Source organism: Heliangelus exortis, chromosome 17, assembly GCF_036169615.1.
Source record: "Heliangelus exortis chromosome 17, bHelExo1.hap1, whole genome shotgun sequence".
NCBI lineage: Eukaryota > Metazoa > Chordata > Aves > Apodiformes > Trochilidae > Heliangelus > Heliangelus exortis.
The window spans coordinates 2,921,122-2,943,790 of NC_092438.1; the positions used below are offsets into that span (position 1 = coordinate 2,921,122).

The window sequence follows — 22,669 nt, forward strand, 5'->3', positions numbered from 1 at the left end:
TGTTTCAGAAAAGTGGAATAGAAGCTTAACTTGGTTCACACAAGTTACTTTGCAGCCATTAACAACTTTTTATTTTCCTTCTATTTGGCCAGTATGTTGCTTGTGGCTTAGATCAGATAAAAGCAGTTCAAACAATATAACTGATAAAAATATTTTTAGACCAAAGCTTTTATTTACAATTAGGCACAAGTTTCCTTATTTTTAGTAAACAAGTGGCCAGCTGGGGAGGAACCCTTACTGTGTCAAGGTAACAACCAGTCCTGGGGAAGGCTGACTGGCAACCAGAATGTCACTACTTCAGACACACGGGACATCACCCATCACAATAATAAACTGCAGCCAGGATGCATTAACAAATTTTTCTTCTCTTTTTAATTCCGTTCATGGGAAGACAATGCGTGAATGGTCCTTTCAGTCACTAATGCAAACAAGTAGTGCTTTCTGCAGAAAACCATTGACCTGACATTTATTCATTGGGTCATCCTGCTCATGGGCCATGGTCTTGGTCACCACCTTCCTCTTCTTCCTGAGCTGCTGCCCTAGCACGCAGGGCGAGTGCCACAGCCTCGGACGTGCGCAGCCGACTGCTGAGCTGGGATGACTCTGAACCTGCTTTTCACCAAAGAAGCAACGTGAACTGTGCTGATGTTGGCATAAACCCACCTCCTTTAAAAAGCCCCATGCTATTTTAGTGTCAAGCCTTTGGAATGAAGTTGCATGTTTGTGTAAACCAGGAATAGTTCAAGCTACCGTGGAAGTTTCCGCAGCTTTTTTTATTCCAGACCCACGATGTCCTAGGGGCTCCACATCATGAATCATAGAATCATAGAATTAGCTGGGTTGGAAGGGACCTCAGAGATCATCAAGTCCAACCCTTGACCCACCGGTGTGGTTGCTAGACCATGGCACTGAGTGCCACATCCAGTCTCTTTTTAAATCTCTCTAGGGATGGAGAATCCACCACCTCACTGGGCAGTCCATTCCATTGCCTGATCACCCTCTCCGTAAAAAAATTCTTTCTGATATCCAGCCTAAATCTCCCCTGGCACAACTTAAGACTGTGTCCTCTTGTCTTGTTGAAAGTCGTCTGGGAAAAGAGACCAACTCCCACCTGGCTCCAACCTCCTTTCAGGGAGTTGTAGAGAGCGACGAGGTCTCCCCTGAGCCTCCTCTTCTTCAGGCTGAACAGCCCCAGCTCTCTCAGCCTCTCTTCATAGGGCCTGTGCTCGAGTCCCTTCCCCAGCCCAGTTGCCTCCTTTGGACCTGTTCCAGCACCTCAATCTCCTTCCTGAACTGAGGAGCCCAGAACTGGACACAGGACTCAAGCTGTGGCCTCACCAGGGCTGAGCACAGGGGCAGAATCCCTTCCCTGGACCTGCTGGCCACGCTCTTCCTGAGCCAGCCCAGGATGCCATTGGCCTTCTTGGCCACCTGGGCACACTGCTGGCTCATGTTCAGCTTCCTGTCAATCCAGACTCCCAGGTCCCTTTCTGCCTGGCTGCTCTCCAACCTCTCTAACCTCTCCTGAGATCACACCAAGATGGGAGGTATCTCTCTAATGTAATATTCTTGCCTGTGGCTTCTCCCATAGGATGGAATGGATCATTTACCCACAGTAATGCAACTCTGGTATACAGAAGCTTGTGATCAGCCTTCAGAAGTGGCTGACCACCACCACCACCACAAGCTACAGAGTAGCACATCCTACAGAAGATGTTTACCCCTGCCCCTAATCTTGTTTTCCCATCAAACAAGGTACTAGAATGGTGAGTCTTTTGAATCAAGCTCTTAAATGCTGTGTCTGTACTTTAACACTTTCACTGAACTGAGCTTCTAAGAGCTGCTTTCTGTGTTTAGGACTGGGTTGCTTACCTGGTGGGAAGCCAGGCCCTCTCAAGACCCCAGCAGAATAGGGATACTGAAAACAAAATTCACAAGGAGGTTTAGGTTGATGTTTCCCTCACGTGCCTGTTATCTTGTATGTAGAAAGATACCAGTTTTCTGTGACAAAACCACTCTCCAGATCTTAAGCAGATTTGGCAGTATGAATATTTCAACAGATATTGTGATAACATTTTTGTACCTGTTCAGATTACTCTAAGATTATTTCTGTATGTATAGGATAACCTCTTAGTTCAACATAAAGCATTGTCTAGATGAGGACTTTTCTATATCCTTCCCAGGTTAAATTCCAATCTAGAACAAGTTAGACAACTTTCACAGTATCCTTTTTGCTGTCTGGAGCTAATTAGAAATCAATCAGCTTAGGTGTAACTATAAATACAGACACACCCCAAAATAGCAGCCTATTTACAAAGCTTGAGGAACACTGTGATACCATACCAAGCACATAACAACAGTATCTGAACTATCAAACTCACCTGTTGGTCTTGTCTTCTTGGTACAGATGAGTTTTGGTTTCCCTTTTGCAGTTTCTGTAGTTTTTCAAGTAAAAACGTTTTGTCTTTTGCTTCCTATGGTCAAGACATATTAGATCATTAACTGGAATGGGCTAATTTCTGAGAGGCTCAAGTAACCATTGACCAGGATAATAATTAAAACTCCTTTTACTCTAAAATAATATGTCTACAGAGGGAGCTGCAGCAACACAGATTGAAGGTAAAATTACTTTGCAACAATTCTGTTTGTGATTTAAACTTCCCTGCAGTTCCCATGGGGAAAGGCTCCCACCCTCCCTTGTGCCATCACAGGAAAAGCAGATTACAGCTCCACAACAGCAGAATGACACAAACAACAAGGAAGCCAAATTTTAAAAAAGATAAAAATGAAAGTCCAGCTTACGTTAATAATTTGTTTAAGTAGCAATTTGGTCATGGTCTTTCTTCCTTCTATTATTTGCCAGTAAACATAAGTAATAATGCTAAAAAAAAAAAAAAGACCAAAAAGTTCAACATACAAGCACTCATACCCATGAGGATTCTCCTACTGTCTTTCTTTTTAGGCAGTGACTACCTTGTTTATTTTGTCCATTAAAAGATACACATCTACACATGCATATCTACATAAATATATATATACACACACACACACACACACATGTGGACACATACATTAAACAGTGTGTATATAATTACACAAGGCATGGCAAACATAACTAATTTCATAGGACAATCTTTTCCAAAAAGACCAAAAGATTTATGGATTTGCTTTAAAGATGAGAGCTACAGTAAAAGAAAGTCAAGTATACAATTCAGGTAACAAATAATAACCTAAAGCTCTTATCCAATATTTGCTGAGACACAAGCCTGGGTCTTAAATCACAACACTGAGCAGTTCTTGCTTCCAGGACATTCCTGGTCCCAGTAGAATGAGTGGGATCCTGTTTTATGAGAAGAGGTTTGGGCTCTTGGGTGCACATGGCCCAAGCTTGAAATATCAAGCAGCACAGCCACAGCAAACACTGTTAGTGGGCACAGAGCTTAATATGCACATACTGGTTTTGCCAGAATAATTTACTTCACCCCAAGGAGGCAGTACATGGATGTACCTGAGCTGAGGAGGAAGCAGACTGCAAGATACTCCTGAGCCTTTCCCCATGGGATGGGGAACACTTAAACACATTGGTTGTGCACCACCATGCCCTTCCACAGCTTCCCTGTGGTAGTTCAGCTCTTCTTTGCATGGTGTCATCTCCTCTAATGACTCCACCAGTGACAAGTGGTCAGAAAAAAGACAAAGCAACTACCTCCCAAACTTCTATTTTTTATGTCAGTCAGGATCCCCTGCTCTTTTCCTACTGATTTAGACCCCAGGCAGCAGCAAACTGGCAATACTCAGTTCAAAGCCATGCATGCTAGGGTTAGCATGAAGCTGATTTGTAAAGAGCTTTTGCATCCTAACATAAAAAGAATAGGTTTATAACTATTTTGTGTACCTCAAATACCTAATTTCCAATACATTAACCACTTTGGATGCTTTAAAATGTACTTTGTAAATTTTAAATGAAAAATGGCTGCCATAGCCAGTTTCTTTCCACTTCAGGTCCTTTACTGGTGCTTTTCACTAGCAGGTACTTACAGAATAAAAGCGGAGAGGATGAAGAAGAAAAGTTCACTTGTAATTAAGTTATAGTAGATCCATACCACCCATTTTGAGGGAGTGTAATTTTCCAGTATTTTTATCCACTCAGAGACTGCAGCATACATAGAAGACAAACCTCTGAAAGGACCACATTTCTCTGAAGGCTTTAACCTGAAAATGTGAGAATGCTGCTACTTAAAACTTCATACATTAACCAGTGACTTAGTTAACGCTGTGATTTTGTACAAGATGTTTGTTAGTTTGCAATAACCTTCCACTCTCTTTGGATCCTCAGGGAACTTCCATGATCTAGTTTCCATTTTCAACCTGGATCACCCTGCAGCCATTAAAATGCCCACTCCAAGGGACCCCATTGCAATGGGTCAGTACCAAGCCCTGGAAACAGAATCTTAACCTGAATGAACAAGTCAATCACTGTAGGGTGTGCTACAGCAAATTAAGAATGTGGGTTTTCAGAGTTTCACAAGTGCTTAAGGGAACCATCATTTCACCTTGCCTTCAGGGACATGAGTCACTACAGATTTTCAGTAACAACAGGATGTGGGAAAGGAAGGGCAAGAATTAACATTTTCAGGTAGACTGAAATAAGGAAATGGTATTTGTTTTGAAGCTGAAACACCTCGGACAGTCTGAAATTCCCACTTGCCATCTGGAAATGCTTGCTCTGAAATATTTCATCCCACCATGTTTCATGTATAGCCACCTGTGTCACTAAATATTTAAACCATGTGGCTGAGAATCACCAAGAAAAGAGATCCATTGCTTCTGCCCTTACTGTGAAGAGATTATCATGCACATAAACAAAGCAGCTGGAAAATCTGGTAACAAACCAGATGCATTTATTGCAGAGGCCAGCACTGCCTGCAAGGGCAGCCTGTGAAATTCATAAACAATGCAGAAGCTGGCCTCAGTTGAGTTTTCCCAGGCATTTCTCTACTGCAGACCCAGTATGGCCTATAATGTAAGTCCAGGAACTAGGACTAGGTCAGAGAAACTTTGAAGGAGGAAAAAAAAGTGAAATTTGCTGTGATATATATTTGAGAACCCAAAACTTCAAGGTAACTTTGTTTCTCTTCCCACCTTCCTATGGGACAAGTTGCTGTGTTAACCACATTCCTGCCAACTCACTGAGGGTATCTTTGTTTTCAGAATACAGAACATCTTGTGAACATCTGAAATCTTCCAGTAGCAACCAATAACTTTTTTTTTGTATAAAACCCAGAGATTCCTCTGCCTGGTATCAAGTTACACAGCATAACACAGTAGGCTTGAACTCCAGTGATCATCCATACCTCCAGACAGTGACTCCAACGACACAGAGGACTCCAAGGAAGGAAGGAAAAAACAGCAGGAATATGAAGGATGTTGTCATTTGAGCAGTTCTCCAGACTTTGCGGGGGGGTTGGCAATTCATCATCAGGCTGGTCTTTCAAGAGATGAAGATACACTGACTTGGAGTGGTGTTTAACATGTATAAGTCAATCTCACCAAAATTACTGCCAGCAATCACTGGAATAGCATCTATCAAAAGTTTACAAGAACTTCTTTTATATAAATTCAATAGATATGCTCTAGTTCTAGAAAACTTGTATAATCTTTTAATTTTGCAGGAGGCAAAATGAGATTCTGATGGGTTCTTCTGGGCTCTGTTGGCTTTAGTAACATACACAGACCCACAGAATCAATCTTTCTAGCTGTAGTTTTGCTCTTCTACCTTCAACACTTCAAACTACACAATGCTCTAACAATCTATCATCTGGTCATAATACTAAGAATTCTGAAAAGAAGACATTGTAACCATGATCTTTAGCTGCACCACCCTGCTTACACTTAAGATAATCTGGAGGGGAGAAGGGAGGTGGGGAAGTAAGCAGGAAACCAAAGTCACAGCTGCAGGCTGAGTGTCTATACTGACTGACATATGCACTTGTACACTGTTAATTCCCCTGCCCTTGATTTTACTACTTTTTCTCTCCTCCCTAATTGTGCTCTTAACCCCTCCAATAACCCTTCCACACTTTTCCCCTCTCACTCAAGTTCCACAGGTTTGTAATTCAAATGCTCCTGCAAAAAACAAATGGCTCCCCTAAATGCAAATCCCCACAGCATCCAGACAAAACCAGCACTTTAATGTAATACTCTCTGCCTAGGTTTTAAATGGTGTAGGTTTATGAGGAATACATGTAAAACTTGTTACCTTTTTCACCAAAAATACTATATAAAGTATTATAATCTGGATACCAGGCAGCAGAGGTGAGAACAGGATACCAATCCTACAGGAAAGGATTTATAACAGTTAAATTTTCACTATTCACCACACAGCTCTCAGTGCACTGAAAGCAGAAAAATATCACACTGACTTCATGTATATTTAGTGTCTGCTTATTTGAAAGTGTAATTATTTTAGCATTGACCCTTTGTCCTGGTTTGGGCCAGGATAAAGCTAATTTTCTGTCTTGAAAGGACAATTCTGGAATGCTAAGCTCAACCTTAAACATCTGCAACTTCAAGCACTTCATACACATCTATGTACACACACATCTGCAGAACTCTTATAATTGGAGCAATATGCAATCTTAGAAATAAGGGATCTTTTTCAAGGTTTAATACTGAGACTATTTCAACAGGAACACCATTCTGGATGGGGAGGAGGAAAAAAAATAATGTTCCTTTTAGGGGCTTCTCCCAGACTATCACCTGCATAATTAGAAAGAGAACTGGCAAGTCACAGCACTTACACAAAGGTACTTAATATGCCACCTCTCTCAAACATTTATCCTCTTCTTTACCACATGATGGGAAGCCCCCAGGAATGTCAGAATAAGAACATTCTATGGGATTTTAAAGTGTAAATGAAGTTCTGGCTGTAAATGTAGCACTCACCAGGTCAAAGTCTGTGAATAGATCAAATCCAAAACATTCCGCCCGATATCAAATTCTGGTAGCCCCAGGCTCACACAGAATGTAGTTCCAATAATCCTGTGAGGAAAAAAAAACCCTAACAAACAAAACCAACACAGCACAATAGTATTTGCTAATGATAAAACCCTTTGTAGAAGCCTCTACAAACGACCTCCTGAGTATAAGCATCAATGACAAATTATCCAGGGACTGCACTAACCACCTGTCATGCAAAGCAACCACGGCTCTTTAATTAGACAGCACATCAAAAATGAAACAGAGTTTGGCAAAAGCCAGTTCCCATTACACACAGCATTGAAATAAGACCTAGAATATTTTTCATGCAGCTCAACAAAAATGGGTGGGGAGAGGAAAGGATTTGTAACTGTATCAGAAAAGTATGCTTATGCCTAAACAGCTGAAATGACAAGTTAACTCAGCACAAAAACATAAGTTTTCAATTCTTAAGTCATGAGAGTTTTCAGCTTCAAAAAATGAACCTTCTAGACTCTTAATATATCCTCAAGTATACTCCACTTCAAGCTAACTGAGGTTGTAAGTAGTTGAGAAATGCACAGGTGAGTATGTACACAAGATCCCAGTAATCCCTTTTTATCACCTCATTTTTCCTGAGCTGAGGGGATTCAGTTTCTCTGTTGTAGCCAGAATAAAGATTTAGTTAACTATCCCCATCTTGCTTTGAACACAGGTCTTGGTGCCACCTTATCAGCTCCATCATCAACGTTTCAGAGTATTACTCTGAATGCATACAAATAAATGAGTAATTGTACTTTCACAGCTGTAAGCCTGGTGCTTTTGCACAGCTTGGTGGAGGACTTTCACCATAGCTGGCACCACAGTTCTACTATTGTGACCTTTAGCTTGGGGGTGGTTTCCCATCTGAGCTGAAGGAGAGCACAAGGAGGAAAGAAGTCTGCTGGCAAGAGCTGTGCAAGGAAAGTCTTCAAGGGCTTCTCAGTGTTGTAATTCAACAATGTTGAATTTGCTGTTTGTTGTTGGTGTTAATTTAACCTAAAGTTAACAAAGTTCTACTTTGTAAACCAGTTTTGTTGGCATTGTGTGCAAAGGGCAAACAATGCATCTCTGACACAATTAGGAACTCTAAATGCTCTGCAGAGCTGGCAACTCTTGAATACTATCCTGAGTTATAACTAACATTTGGCAATAGGAAGGTGCACACAGGAGGTGTCAGAAGTAAATTAATTTTTGCTTACATGCTTAGCTGTATCCATAATAAGTTAAAAATACCTTCTCACTTACCACACTGCAGAACTCCACACTTGGGAGTCATCTTATATACTTAATAAGGCTGATTAAAATAAGATTTAAACTTGTGTGCTGTCTGTAGAGTGTCATAACTAAGTGGAAAAAATTAGAAGGATCCCACAAGAAAAGCCAGCAATGTGTATATGCAGAAAAGCAAGGTTTTCTGCTTGAGACACTTGGTCCCTTTGACACCCCACTCAGGAGATCCATGGTAGTTCAGTGTGGCTTCCTCCTTTCCTGTCTGTCCATCTCCAGAGGTAAAAAAAGGACACAATGGGAAAGTAGAACACTCTGGCCTCCTCCTAAGAAGCTGCAATATACCCTAGGGATGTACACAGAGACTGTGGCTGGTAGAGAAAACAGATGAAGTGGTGCCACAGCCATGCTTCTGTTGGACCTTTCAGACATTGGTAAAAAGACTGTCTTTGGCTAAGGAATAAAAAAAAGTTTATAAAAGCACTCACCTTCGTAAAAACTCCCCAAAGAAAGAGCCAAGCAAACAAAACACGAAGTCAACCAGAAGAAGACGATAAATATCTTGGCCAACCAGAGTTTCCCAGCACTTTGAGAAGGAGAAGAAAAAAAAAAAAAAAAGTCCATATCTAGAAGTCAGAAATCATGCTATTCTAACATTGTTCCCAAATGCCTGGGCATCTGAAACTTGAGCTACTGATCAAAGATTTGCTAATAGCCTGGCTAATCATAGTTGACCTCTCATTGAACAATGCTGCAAACCAGCTGAGACAGGAGTTGGGCAATTTGGTTTTTCCTACAGCTCATTACTCTAAAGATGCTAATAAAGAAAAAAACCAAACCAAACCAACAACAACAAAAAAAACCAAAACGTCAGGGTGGCAAATTCAGCTTTCCAAGTCACAACATGTACTTTGCTGAAGCAAGACTCTTACCAAAGTGGTTCCTAACTTGGCACTCAAGTCAAAGATTTGTATTTTTGAAGCTTTACCTCTGACTCTGATGTAGCCACAATGTTCAGCCAGTATTCACACAGTATTCCAACAATGGACATTTTCAGGATGATATTTCTAAAAGGAAAAAATAAAAGTAACAGTAACAGCTGGTCTGTCAGCTCACTGGAGGAAATGATGGCAGGATGACCATGGGTTACACTTTGTTACCTCCCATTACAACAATAGCACTGCAGTGCCAGCACTAACACAGCTCTCCTTGGAGCTTCAGGTGCAGCTTTAATCTATTGTCCTGGCAGAAGGTGAGCTGTGCATGACAACCTTGGCACAAACCTCTGCTAAACAGGCTGCTGGGGTTGGGTTTGTGAGCCCCACAGGGGAGGAAGGTCAGAGAGGCACCAGGGGTTATGCAGTATTAATTACAGGCATCTATATTTAAGACCTCCTTGCTCCTCTCTCCACTTCTCTTCCTTTCTTTAGAGAGTCAACAACCCAGGGACCATACTGGGAAGCTACAAACAAAACCAAGCTCAGTGTCATAGCAAGCCTGAGGGGGAAACCATACTCTGTCCTAATGTAAAGATCTAACACTCCCAAAAGGCTCACAGGAAACAAACAAACCATGAAAGGAAGAGTGCACAGAAACCTTTGGAGAAGATGAATTCCCCTCCAAAGCTCCCTACTGCCCACCACACCAGCTAGGGATAGCTTGCCATCAAAAAGAAGAGTCATGCAACTTCAGGCAAAAAGCAGGAAGAGGTGGTAGCAACAAGTACCTGGTAATAGTGACATATATCTGATGTCCAGGAGTCCGAAATCTCTCCAGGTGCCCAAGCCACGAGTAGAAGAATGGGATGAGTGCGTTGAGGAGTGAGACAACAATAGGTAGCACCAACATGGCAGCCTGGCTCTCTAGGTCATTTTTATGCTCTTTCGCAAACAGCTTAGAGAAATAAAAAAAACCAAAACAGAACCCAAACTTAGAGCCTTAACCAAAATGCTGCCTCGAGTTGTATCTACAGGGAAGATGCCTGGTACACCTCCTGCATGTTTTCAGGTCAGAAACTACCATGCTTTATGGATCCATGTCCAGCAGCACAGCAACCCTCTCCCCTTCTACATTACACAGGCCCAAGGGTGGGAGCTCCAGCCTAAATGCAGCTCCTACCTAGGCAGGCCTTGCTGAGGCTGCTTCCTGCTGCTTATTTCAAGGTCACCAGATGCATTACCCCTAAACTTGCCATAAGCCCAGGCAAGCAGCTGCAGGGCTGAGAGGGCAGCTTTGCTCAGATCACTCAGGTCCTACACTCTTGACATAGTTCCCAGCAGTGTGAGCCTCTGCAAACCAGCTTTGTCAGGACATCATAACTTGTGTTTGCACTGGCAGAAACAAGAGCTTTGCTTCCCTGCAGTCCTTGTAGCAAAAAGAGCACTGCTTGCAGTCAGCACAAGATAGCCACGTGGGAAAACACATCTCCAAAACCAAGCTACAAAATCCGTCCTCTTACCTTTAAGTTATTAATGGAGAAAAAGTAAACAGCAGCACAAGCAGCCACTGCTGTTCCCAGGGAAGCAATCCAAGAAGTGAGATGAATAACAATATGAACAATTCTCTCTCTTACAGAAAAATTCAGAATTTCTCGATTTACTTCAGCGAGGCCTTCCTGCAAGGCAACAATTCCTAATGAAGGATTCCTTGCCCAACAGGCAAACCAAACCTTGTTTCAGGTAACTACTTGAGAGACTGAAGGAAAGATTATTTCTCTACAAGATGGGCAGAGTAATATCCTGTTGTCCACATTTACTGGACAACTTTGTGTACCTATTCTAAAAATCTTTTGTCTAGGCAGTTATACTGCTTTTTAGAGAATACAATGCAAGCCTGCCTTTTGTTTACAAAATGGCTAAACAGCAGGAAGGAAAAACAAAAGAAATTGTATTGTGTTTGACAAATATTTAACAGTCACAGAAATGAATTCAATAGCACACAAGGATACAAGTATTTATATGTAGCTTAAAGAGAAAAGAAAAGCAAGTTGCTAAGCCACTCCAGGAGTTCAAACCAAATGAAACTTAACAGTCAGGGAGGCTGAAGTCTAATAAAAACAGGACTAGCATCCTTGAGTTGCTCTGCCAGAGATTTGTATGTATACACAACTTCATATGCACAAATAAGGCTCTGGCAGAGGGACACATGCATGCTTATTTTGAACCCTTGCACCTTTCTATACCTCCCGTGTATTGTACCTTTATTTGTGTGCGGAGATTCTTCTGCTTCAGCTTCACAGCTTTTTCATTAGTTATATTAAAGTCCCAAGTGCAGAGAAGTTTGCTGGCTTTTCCAGTGTGTGTCTGAGGGTCAAGGAAGTTTCTGCAGAAGGATTTTGCCATGCTGCAATGAAAATAAATTTGAGAGGTGTAATGAGGAAATAACATCAACTCTGCACAGCAGGGGAAGAAGTGAAACTGTTTTTCTATCACAGCTCAAGGCTCCTGGAGCTATGTCAAAGCATGTCACTTAAGACAACATGGAAAGTCAACTTTAATGTAAGAAACAACTCTCACATTTCCTTCTCCTAGTTGTTGCTGAGAGTCTTCATCTCTGAAAGGCCACATCAATACCAGAAGATATTAGAAGCAACAACTATAAAAGGGAGATTATATTAATTGGTTTGAACTGGGATTCTCTCTATGTCCCTTAATATTTTGCAGTAATAAAGGTTTGATTTCTGGAGACTTTTGAGCAGAAATTTCTACTTAAACTCTTGACCTGGAAAGCAGGAGTCACAGAAACATAGTCAAGTGATTATTACTGCTAACCACTGACAGGCTGTGTGTCTGGAGGGGGGTGTTTTGCTCTTGTTTTTCCCTTAACACAAGTGAAATTAATTGTAGTTACTTTACCTGACCACCAAGATAAGAAAACAGATGACAAAATATATTCCAATGGTGAAAATATAGGCCAGCTGCATGTTGTAAGATGGACCATTCTCTATTTTACTGATTGTAGCATTGGTGTAAAAGCCATAGTAGAGCACTGTTTGTTGAAAATAACCCTGAGAAGATATAAAAATCATTCAATGTGTTTGCTATCATCTGCATAGGGGGGAGGTATCATCATTTGAAAGCCATTTTATGGAAGTCAGAGCTGTCCCATTCCCTTCTGTGAATCAGAGGTGTGATTAAATTTCTAAGTTTGTTTTCCTTCTACCAGCTAGAGGTCTCAAAGTATTACTGAACACAGCAATCATTTGCAGTGAGACAAATTATTTGAGTTCCATTCATCTCACTCTGAGTCAATGTTTGTTCTTTTTTACTATATATATACTACATATTTTTTCTAGTCAACTAAAATTCCAACTCCTCCTCTTAAGAAACACTTTTTTACACTTTCATGAGTTTTTAAACTCTATCCATTGCACACAGCACTGATATAAAACTGTTGTTACATACGTACAGCTCCAGTGAACAGATCCAGGCCTGTGAATGAGAGGTTGTTTGGTTCTGCTGCAACAAACTGAGGGATTGTGATGAAACTGAAGTTTATGAGAAATGAGAAGATGTTGAAATTTAGCAGCCACTTCAAAAAAACAAAATAAGAGAGAACACTTGTTCCAAACTCTGCACCAATGATCTTCAGTGCCCTGTGCCAGAACTTCAGGTTGTCAAAATTTTCTGACAAGCTATTTCTAAATCGCCGAAATGACTGAAACACAGAAGAGGAGAAAGAGATGAATCTCATCAAGCAGTCTTAAACAGGACTCAAACTCACATAACAAAGCCTCACATTTTTTACAGTTCCATTTTGATGATAAAAATGATTTCCCTCACTACATGCACCATCAGACATTTAACAATTCCTATGTGCCACTATAATCCAAGTCATTAACACTGCAGCATTTAATTGGTTCTTTGGTAACTAACAAAGCAAGATACCTCTGGAGAAAGGGACAACACTGCAGCCACAGAGGTTTACTCTATGGTGATTGACAGAAGTTTGACTCTTACCACTGCTGGTTCCTGCAGACATTCTGTATGGCAAGAAATTCGAGCACTGTGGTTCGCTGAATTTTTTATTTCTTTAAGAACTTCATTCCTGTGGAAAAACAGGGCAACAGGTGATAAGCATTATAGCATGGATTGTGATTGCTGCCAAAGAAGTTACTGCAAATACAGTTTCACACAGGTCCACGTGCACAGGGTTAGTAAATCATGAAGTTCTGCTGGTTCTTGTTCTGCTAGATGATACCGTGGCTCTTGTCTGTGATATGACATCATGTTATAACCCCCCACTGACTTGCTCTGGGGACAAAAATTTAAATATATTCTGTGATGAGAAAAAAGGATGGTTGAGACCATGCAGTCTCTCCTCCATTTTCAATGACCAAAACCTAAGCTACCTTTGAAAAGAAATCACAAGTCATCGTTCATAATCCAATCTCAAGTGCCTGAGAGTCTGTTTTATATTAATATGAGGGTCTGCTTTCATCCAGCAGAAAGACAATGAACCATCTTGAAATTATTTTTTCTTGCAAGATATTAGCTTTTTTTAAAATTACTTTAAGTTTTTTCAAAATGACAAGGCAAAGCTGAACAGATGGTAACTACCCATAGCTGATAGCTAGTTGGTCAAAGAGTAGTGTCCATAAAACAAAGAAGATAAACATTTTTTTTTTACCTGATCTCTCTCTTTTTTTTAATGGTCTTTGGCATCTTCCGAATTTCTTTAATCCTTTCCTTGGTGGGCATTCTTGCAAGATTTTCAACTAACTTTTCCTCTGCATAAAAGCCATTTAAAAAATTAAATTTTGGCATAGTTATATGGTAGTTCTTTTACAAAAAATGAAATGGATATTACAATCTTCTCCATTTTCACTGCTACCAAGTTGCAGCATGTTGTGCCACTTCTTAATACTGGCCAGAATATCCTCAGCTCCATCAGTACTCTAATATATGTGTGTAAGTAGCTCAATACTGACAGTTAAAAAATAAGTAAAACTTGTCCAATACTTTTTTTAATGTTAAAATAAAGACCTACAACATAATGGAAAACAAAATACTGCCAGACTCCAGGATTCTAGTCTATTGATTCATAACAGTTTGATGGTTACATTTCTATGACACTATATGATTCAAAAGCTAACCTTTGTTTTATTTATTCAATAATTTTAGTTGATATTACTTCCCAAAGTCTACCTATAAAACAAACAAAACTTCATTATTAACAATCAGACTGGTTTTGCATAGCTGGAATTTGATGCTAATTCCAGACACAGTGGCTGAAAAGCAATCCATTAGCTGGTCAAATAAATTCTAATAAAGAGTTTAGCTTTTTTCCCCACAATTTCCCACTGCATTGTGCTTCAGTTATGATTAGATTTTAGTGTGCCAGAAGAATATAAAAGATTAATCATTAGCATCAACACAAAACTAAGTTGTGCCTATAACCAAAGACTGCACATGCAGTTCTGGTGATAAACAAAGAACAGTATCACCCAACACTTGTGCAAGGTGTTGTTTAATACTGAACCACTTAAACTCCTACCTTCTTTACACGGTGTTTCAAACAGGCTGGAGGAAGGCATGAAGGTCTCATCAGGTGGTTGCCTGTTCCATCTCCCTAGATAACATATGCTCTTTAGTAAGACCAGATACTCCTGACAAATTGATTTAAGAAACTAAAATCTTACTTTCAAAGAAACAACTTGAAAGAATACCCTTCAATCTCACTACTTACATGTAAACATATACTCCCTCACCTACTTGACTGCTCACGCTTGACAAACATAGACATTTTTCAGATATATGCTGGAAAAGAGGAGCTGAGCCCAGACTTCAGCTGTCAGAGAAAACTGTCATCTAACCCATCCAAAAATGTGCAGATTGATTATTCAAGACTTTCTTCATAGGAAGCAGGTCCTTTCTTTAAAAGTCCATCCACTGCCTTCAGAGGGATTGTTGTAGAATCACTGAATAAGTTGTATGTACCAGACTTCCATTTCCTTGGGTCCAGAATGCAACTCTTCTCTCAGCCTTCTTTCATCCAATTACTCAAACATGAGTGGCCATATTTCTTAACTGTATCCACCTTGAGCCATGAAATAGATGAGTTTAGCCACAGCTTTCCTTGCCTTGCCTTCCCAGCAAGCTAATGGCCAGGCTGTGCAATGCTACAGCCCTCTTTTGAGGCTGATCCTCTGGTGCAGAAGGCCCCATCTGAGAGGTGCAACACTTTGTTAATGCATATGGTGCAGGTTCCTTCACTGTATTTACTGTTTAGATCTAAAGGTTCCCTGATGTCAGTGTCATTTCCACTGAGTCAACTTCCTTTGTAGCAACTAAAAAGAATTAGAAGAAGAAAAAAAGCATCTGTGCCTCCTTGTGGAGGTACTTCTTGAACTTTCAGCATCCAGACTTTTATTTTCTAGCTGATGGTGTTGGAAATGCACTCTCCTTCTCAACACGTATTAAAAGCCATGTTTGGAAATGTCCTATTTCTATGGTCACTCATAGTGTGAAGCTTTTTCAGCTATGAAAAAAAATGTTGCTTTTTAATAGAAATAAAGGGTTTTGCTAAATCAGATCTTAGCTTAAATATCATGTTATTAAAGGTGAAAAAGAGAAAAAAAAAAAAAACAACCAAACCAAATCTCCCATTTTGAAGACACAGAGAGATGGTTCTTTAAATGCATCTAGGTACCATCCAAAAAATCCCAACTTGTAATTACATTCTAGAAGCAGCAGGCAGGAACCAAACTGATGGTAATAAAAAACCTACACAATACAGGAAGAACAGTTCCTTCAGAACATGAACAATAAACTCCTATGCCAGCCTAAAACAAAACCCAGGTTATACTTTTCTATATCCCCTGCATTTTAATGAAAATAAAGATCTAATTACTACTACAATCTAGAATTTACATAGACAACATGGGCACCAATTCACTAAAGACAATCTTAAAAATGCATCCTATCCTTCTCTTCTTTCCTCCTACAATGAGCCTCTTCAGAGTTTGTTCTATGTTGCAAAGAGTTTGGGTTAAAATAGGTTGGCACACATCTCCCATTGCCTAAGAAACAAAGATCATCACCTTCAGAAATATATTGAAAAATTCAGCTACAACAGTGTAGGATAGTAGAAGGGAAGCTCATGTTTTATCATTCCTTTTATTTTGAAGACCTTTCCATGTGAGTCAGAAGGCTTTTAAATATTATTTTATGGGGGGCAAACATGCACTGTTTGGACACAGCACCATCCTGATGTCTTACCTTCTGATTCTCTGGGAATTCTGTCAGGATGGGGGCGATCTGGCCGATGGAGGACAGTAGGTAGTGTGTATGCCAGCTCTGGCTCAGCCTCAAAGGAAAGATTATCTGTTGAAGGGAATCAAAATTATACAGAAAGCTGTGTATTGCTATGGATTACTTATACACACAGACTATCAGCCCTAGTGACCAAATACAGCTCTACTGCAAACACAGCAATATATCCCATAACCAAAACTCCCCTGTCCCACTCCAGTGGACATCCTAGTATTCAACATCCAAGTCAGTTCTTACCAACCTGCTAACACAACAGACAAGTCATGGATCTGTTAGTGTAAAATTTGAACTACTTCTAGAAAACAAACAAACAAAAAACAAACCATGAAGCACAAACCAAAACACTCACTGCCACCAGAGAGTAATATATACTGAGTTGAGTTTTCTAGAGCTGCAGGACTCCTTCAAAACAGGATATTCCATTATTTGTTCCAGTGTTTCTGTAAGCTGGTCATTTGAGAAATTACATACCTGAGAAATGTCTACGTGGACTTCTGCCTGGAACATTAACTCTTGGTAAACTTTCCCTGTATGGAGAGCCATGTCTCATGGAGGCCATGGGGATGGCCAGGGGGTGATTCTCCCCTCTTCCACGGTGCTCCCCATAGGAACCATGGTGTGAAGAAGCGGAAGGGGGTTGGTAAGAGATCAGTTTCTTCTGACAAGTCCTCCTGTGGAAGCAACAAAAAGGAAAACCATGAGTGCCAAAAAACCTCTCAGTAGATGTCCTTAATAAGTTGATGCCTATCATCATAAAGTTTGAGTACATTCTGAAACAAACTTGGTAACTAAGAGGTATTTTGTATTTAGAACTCCAGTGTACTGAAACTTTTCTCTACCAGAAATTAGCTTGGACCCTACCTGAACAGGGATGTCCTCATTTTCCAGGCAGTTTTTCAAGCTTACAGCACATTGTGAAAATTACTGGAGTTAAAAAAATATCTATGACACGATGCCATAAATCCTAACACACATTTTAAGTGATAAATTAATCTAACGTGTAAAAAGCTAACGTGCCATTTCTCTTGCATGTTACCTTCCTAATAACAGCTTTAAAAATTGCATCCAAAAACGCAAGCATATAGGAGGCATTAAAAGAATTCCACAAATTGAAATTCCAAAGAAAGTTTCTCCTGCACATAAACACAGAATTTAATTTCTTATGACACAGTCACAACACACACACACAAAAAAAATAAACTCGCCTATCAATTTCCAATGTCTCTGAGAAGTGGTAGTCTGGATTTTCAAAGGCTTCATTGTAATGGTAAGACATGACAACTCCTTGGCTTGAGGGATGAAATCCTCCTTATTTTTATCTCTACTGCTTCAGGTGATCAGACCTACTTACAAAACAGATGCACATACACAAAATGGAAAGAAAGAAACTTCATTTTAGCATCTGACATGCAAAGAGATCTGCACAGAAACAACAGTGGTTGGTTATATTCAAAGTCCTACATTTAATCAGAACACTGTATACATTTTCATGATAGCAGGATGAAACATGTTTTGACACCCAGAACTTCAGCAAACATCATAAAAAAAAAAAAATCATATCAGGAAATTTGAATATCAGATACATCACCCACTCCTTCTGTAAATTGTGATTACTGCCAACAAGAGACTATAAACATAGTACCCCTTAGCTGAAACTTGTATTTTTTCAAGCAACAATTTCACATCTACAGAGACAGAGTGAGATTCTCATGTACTCAGAAAAGCAGTTTGCAGATCCTCCTCCCCCATTTCCAAAGAAAAACATAAAGCACACCAGGAATCCAAGGATCTTACAGAAAAGTCATGGGAAGTTTAGATCTCCTGAGAGGTCTCTGGTTTCCTTTGACAGGAATAGCTTAGCTCCTGATGATCTTTTTAGAACTAGCTTAGAATATATATATCAAGTTTTATACAAAGTCTTCAGGAATTAGTACATTTTGTTCCCATTTTTAAAAAAGCATGGAAACAATTCTTCAAAAAGATAATGATGGTCTTCTGTAAAGAGTTGCTTGGAAAACTGAATTTTCACCTATAAAACTCATTCATTTCAAATGATAATGAAAAGCTAAAGAGGAAGAGATAACTTCCTTGATGGAAGAAAATTCTCAGTCTCCTTTGAAGAATGTGCAAAATTACATTTTTCTATTTTTTAACTGGTTTCCCAGGAGCCCAACTCAGACTCAGCCATCCAGAAAGATGGGAAGCCTGCCAACCAGGCAGTTGGGAAGCTGACCACTGATCTAGACAGCTCATCAGCTTGCCTGGTCTTCATTCAAACTGTTGGGAGAAGAGATATTTTGATGGAAACGTACAGGATACGTAGCACTACTCAGGAGCAAGCTGGCAGGAAGCCTTAACCAGCTCTAACAACAAACCTACTGAAGTGCAACCAACCAGAAGAAACATATCAGCCTGACTTAAAAATTACATCCATCATTTTTTCCTCTTACTTATTTCAGGACTTCCTGGAATATCCACAAAAGACATTCTAATGAGCCCAAGATGAATGCCAGTTCCACCATTACCCACTTTGTTTCCTTTGTTTTTATGTGCTTTAGGCCAGGATTTTTATGACAATCCACATTGACATTGGCAGTGTAACACTGAACCCAGCATCTGAGGCTACTCCTTTCCTCCCTCCCCACTTGCAAAGTTTTAAGGCTATCAAATTTAGAACAGAGGTCATTTGTGAAAGATAAAAAGCAAGGGCTTGACAAATCTTCCCTTTGCAGAATGGTGCCCCTTTGTTGGACGACATTTTAGATTTCTGCAAGCAACTAAATGTTGTGTTCCTTATCTGGAGGATGGAAGGGTCTAAGTTCAGTGAGTTTAATAATCATCAATACGTAAATAAATAAGTCACAGGATTGGTGGGGAGTGGGTGCTTTCTGCTTACATCAAGCAACATATGGTGTAATGATATAGTACAGGAAATTCCAAGCAGTGTAAACTCATGCTTCTGGATCATTTCCCAGAACAGTAACAGCCTCCACGTCACAGACCAACAGCCTTGACAAAATATTACAGGTCAGTTTCATCTCTTCCCATACAGGTAATTCTCTGCTATAGATAGTAAACCTCAGTTAGAATATAAACCAAGCAATCAAAACAGCACTTTGTCCTGGTATCAAGTTTCAGGAAAACCACTTTAGACATTCAAATTCTTTACCTGTAACCCCTCAATCAAAAGGATTACACAAAGTCAATTCTCCTTCCACAGATTTTGAAGATGAATGTAAGCAGTAAGTTCCAGAACTATATCATAGTTGACTTAATAGCACTGAATGAAGGAACCAGAAATTATTCAGAAGGCTCTATTTTTATAAATATCTTTTAGTTTTGTAGGGTGTAACTGGGTAGGGCTTCATAAGTTATTTTTATTCATTACCCCCTGTCCTGCTTAACATGTTGCACACAGCTTCATACTGAAAAAACAGATTGTCTATTAGACACACAAGACAGTGTTTACTAGAATAATTTTAACAATTTGCCTAAAAAGAAAACTCTGCTTATTCTGTACTTGCAACAGATACCCATCCACTTTGAGTGGAACCTTGAAATTATACTTTAATGAGCAGTATCAGTTACAGGAGTCGCAGTCACAAGTTCAGTTGGAAAAGCTTATGAAAACTACACATATGGTCATTTTAGATAATAAACAAGGTTTTGAAGATACATAGTGTTGTTGAATTTAAGAAGCATGTTATTTTATTTAATTTCTAGCTTAATTTCCTGCTAGGATATTGTCATCTCATTACTAAAACAATTCTGATCGAAAACAAAAAGCTATTCACAATATTCTGACAAACCAACTAAGCAGTTAGAAAATGGCTGAGAAGAATCAGTCAGAACAGAACCAGTTTTGTCACAGGTTTTTCTTATCTCTTCGAAATCCTTATATGCAGTTCTCAAATTGTTGGGCAAATAATTTCACAGAAATAAAATACATTTTTCCCAGATAAAATGCAGCTACTTTAAAATGCAGTGTAACATGTTAATACTTTAGGGTTCTATTCTTCAGTGAACACACAAAAGCTATGGGCAATACAAGAAACAATCAGAGGCTTTTTCACAAAAATATGAAAGGGGACACCAGCAAAGAGTTCTAGTTCCTGCTATGTCAGCACATGAAGCCACCCCACCCCACCTTATCACTTTCATGGCAAGAATAAAAGTCCTCCAGACAAGCTTACTCTGGAGAGGAAAAACAAAACCAAAACCCTGAAAACAATTGCTTTGGGTAGAATACTGACACATCAGCTCAGAACAGGTGTCATTTCAACTTAATTGCTTAGCACAGGCCACCTGATGCTATTCCCGTCTCATCCCAGGATTTTGTCACAAAGGGCAGGGACAGATGTGGTCCCCACACTTGAACTGTCACACTTTGAATACAGAGCTCTCGTTGGGCTGCTGCTGCTCAGGACCAGCAGAGGAGAGAGGAACCAGAGTGGAAGCAAAAGTTAGCATGGCACCCATGCCAGACTGCTTGCAGGTTTGCTTAACTAACAGAGCACTACTAAGGAACAGAGACTTAGCCATAAAAATCTGGAAGTTAAGATTTGAGGTTTAGATGATTATTTAATCTTTTGCCTAGAAAGGTTTCAACCTTTGTAGGTTAGGGTGTAAAGGAAAAAAAGTATTGCTGATACTGAAGAGAGTATTTAAATATAGTAAGCCTGTTTATTTTGAGGGAGTAACAGAGTGACTGACCACAAAATGCATGACTATTTAAAGACGAGAGTTTTGTCACCTATTTAATACAGAAGTTTTTCTGGCTTCCCATTATCTGTTATAACATAAAAGACTCACAGCCTGCAGTGTGGCACACTAGCTAAATAAATCTAGTGGAAGTTTGGAACTAGATGATCTTCGAGGTCTTTTCCAGCCCAAGCCACTCTACCAACGAGGAAGGATGTGGCTGCTAACCCCGTATCGGACCAACCCTTTCAACAGAAGACAGTCAAAGGCACTGTGTGAGGAAGGGGGTGGTAAAGCTGTGAGGTGCCACGCAGAGGTACCAAGGGTTGACACCGAGAGCACCGCTCTGTGTCGGGTTTTTACCTGAGACAGCAGAAGCCGATTACATCCCTGAGCACGCATGCGGTCCAGCCCTGGTCGTTTATCACTCCAAATGAACGGCCAGAATCAATGAACTGCAGTCGCCAGGCGGTTCGGGTGACTCCCTCAGGCCAGGAGCACCGAGAAGCCGCCTTCCAGCCGGGGAGCGGGCGCAGAGGCAGCTCCAGCCCCGGGTCACACCAACCGCTGCCGAACCGCAGCGCCGCGGGACACCGGGTTCCCGCCCCGGCCCCTTACCTGCCAACCGGGGAGGGCGGCCAGGGCCCGGTTCGACAGCCACAGGTGGGTGCCTCGGTGTCCGCGGCCGGGAGCCCTGGGAACCGGCACACCTGGGAACCGGCACCCCGCCCCCGGGACGGCTCCACCTGTCCCCTGTCCCCACCTCCGGCCCCGATGCCGGTGATGCCACCGCGGTCCTTCCCTTCCCTTCTCTCCGAACGGGGTCTGCACGGTACTGCACCTGCCAGAGAGGGGGGATGGAGTCCTGCTCTTCCAGCTAAAAGAGAGGAAAGGAAACGGAGAGATAAAAGAAAAAAGAAGGAAAAAAGAAGAAATAAAGGTAAAAAAAAAAAAAAAAAAAAAAAAAAAAAAAAAAAAAAGGAAAAGGGGGGAAAAAAGGGGGGAAAAAAGGGGGGAAAAAAGGGGGGAAAAAAGGGGGGAAAAAAGGGGGGAAAAAAGGGGGGAAAAAAGGGGGGAAAAAAGGGGGGAAAAAAGGGGGGAAAAAAGGGGGGAAAAAAGAAGAAAAAGGAAAGAAAAAAGAAAAAAAAAGAAATCACCTAATTTCTATTTGATATTCACTCTTCTTCCTGCCGAGAATTAAAACACGTTTTGCTTTTGGCCTGGATCACATCACAACCACAGCAGATTAAAGAAAAAGAAACGGTTTTCAGACACCCTCATCCTTGGATTAATCATTGGTAGAGCAGAGATAAGGAGCAATCTTGACCTTGCATTCTTATTTGTATTACAGAAGGTTCATCCAGGGGTGGAAAAATTAGTTCACATGATTATGAGCAGTAATTAGCAGCCCTTGGATAGGGAAATCAATACCAGCCCTGTATTCTGTAGGGATCAGAAGGAACTTCAGT

The 22,669-nt window shown here is 40.5% G+C and overlaps 1 protein-coding gene across 4 annotated transcripts; it reads right to left on the reverse strand.

Moving 5' to 3' along the window:
• Positions 1-152: 152 nt before the first annotated feature.
• Positions 153-22,034, reverse strand: TMC5 (transmembrane channel like 5). Of its 4 annotated transcripts, XM_071761540.1 has the most exons (22): positions 21,819-22,034; positions 17,700-17,845; positions 16,971-17,168; positions 16,446-16,550; positions 14,722-14,796; positions 13,855-13,954; positions 13,185-13,272; positions 12,634-12,882; positions 12,081-12,232; positions 11,424-11,568; positions 10,685-10,840; positions 9,953-10,119; positions 9,215-9,293; positions 8,715-8,812; positions 6,946-7,041; positions 6,260-6,335; positions 5,355-5,488; positions 4,039-4,212; positions 2,803-2,881; positions 2,382-2,474; positions 1,873-1,918; positions 153-612 (listed from the first exon to the last, which is right to left on the reverse strand). In XM_071761540.1, the coding sequence occupies exons 2-22, from the start codon at positions 17,773-17,775 to the stop codon at positions 488-490; spliced, it is 2,511 nt and encodes an 836-aa protein (XP_071617641.1). In that variant the 5' UTR covers positions 17,776-17,845; positions 21,819-22,034; the 3' UTR covers positions 153-487. The 4 variants fall into 4 exon arrangements, with proteins under 4 accessions (XP_071617641.1, XP_071617640.1, XP_071617638.1 ...); XM_071761539.1 differs by lacking the exons at positions 17,700-17,845; positions 21,819-22,034 and adding an exon at positions 17,361-17,659 and having other exon boundaries at positions 16,971-17,170; XM_071761537.1 differs by lacking the exons at positions 17,700-17,845; positions 21,819-22,034 and having other exon boundaries at positions 16,971-17,660.
• Between the last annotated feature and the right edge of the window lie 635 nt (positions 22,035-22,669).

Excerpts from the sequence above, each read along its gene's own strand:
- TMC5 (XM_071761537.1), bottom strand. The coding sequence starts at position 17,268 with ATGTACTCAAACTTTATGATGATAGGCATCAACTTATTAAGGACATCT. Across the intron at positions 13,273-13,854 it reads AAAAAAAAGAGAGAGATCAG|GAATGAAGTTCTTAAAGAAA; the intron begins GTAAAAAAAAAA and ends GTTTTTCCACAG. Across the intron at positions 4,213-5,354 it reads GTTGGAGTCACTGTCTGGAG|GTTAAAGCCTTCAGAGAAAT; the intron begins GTATGGATGATC and ends TCACATTTTCAG.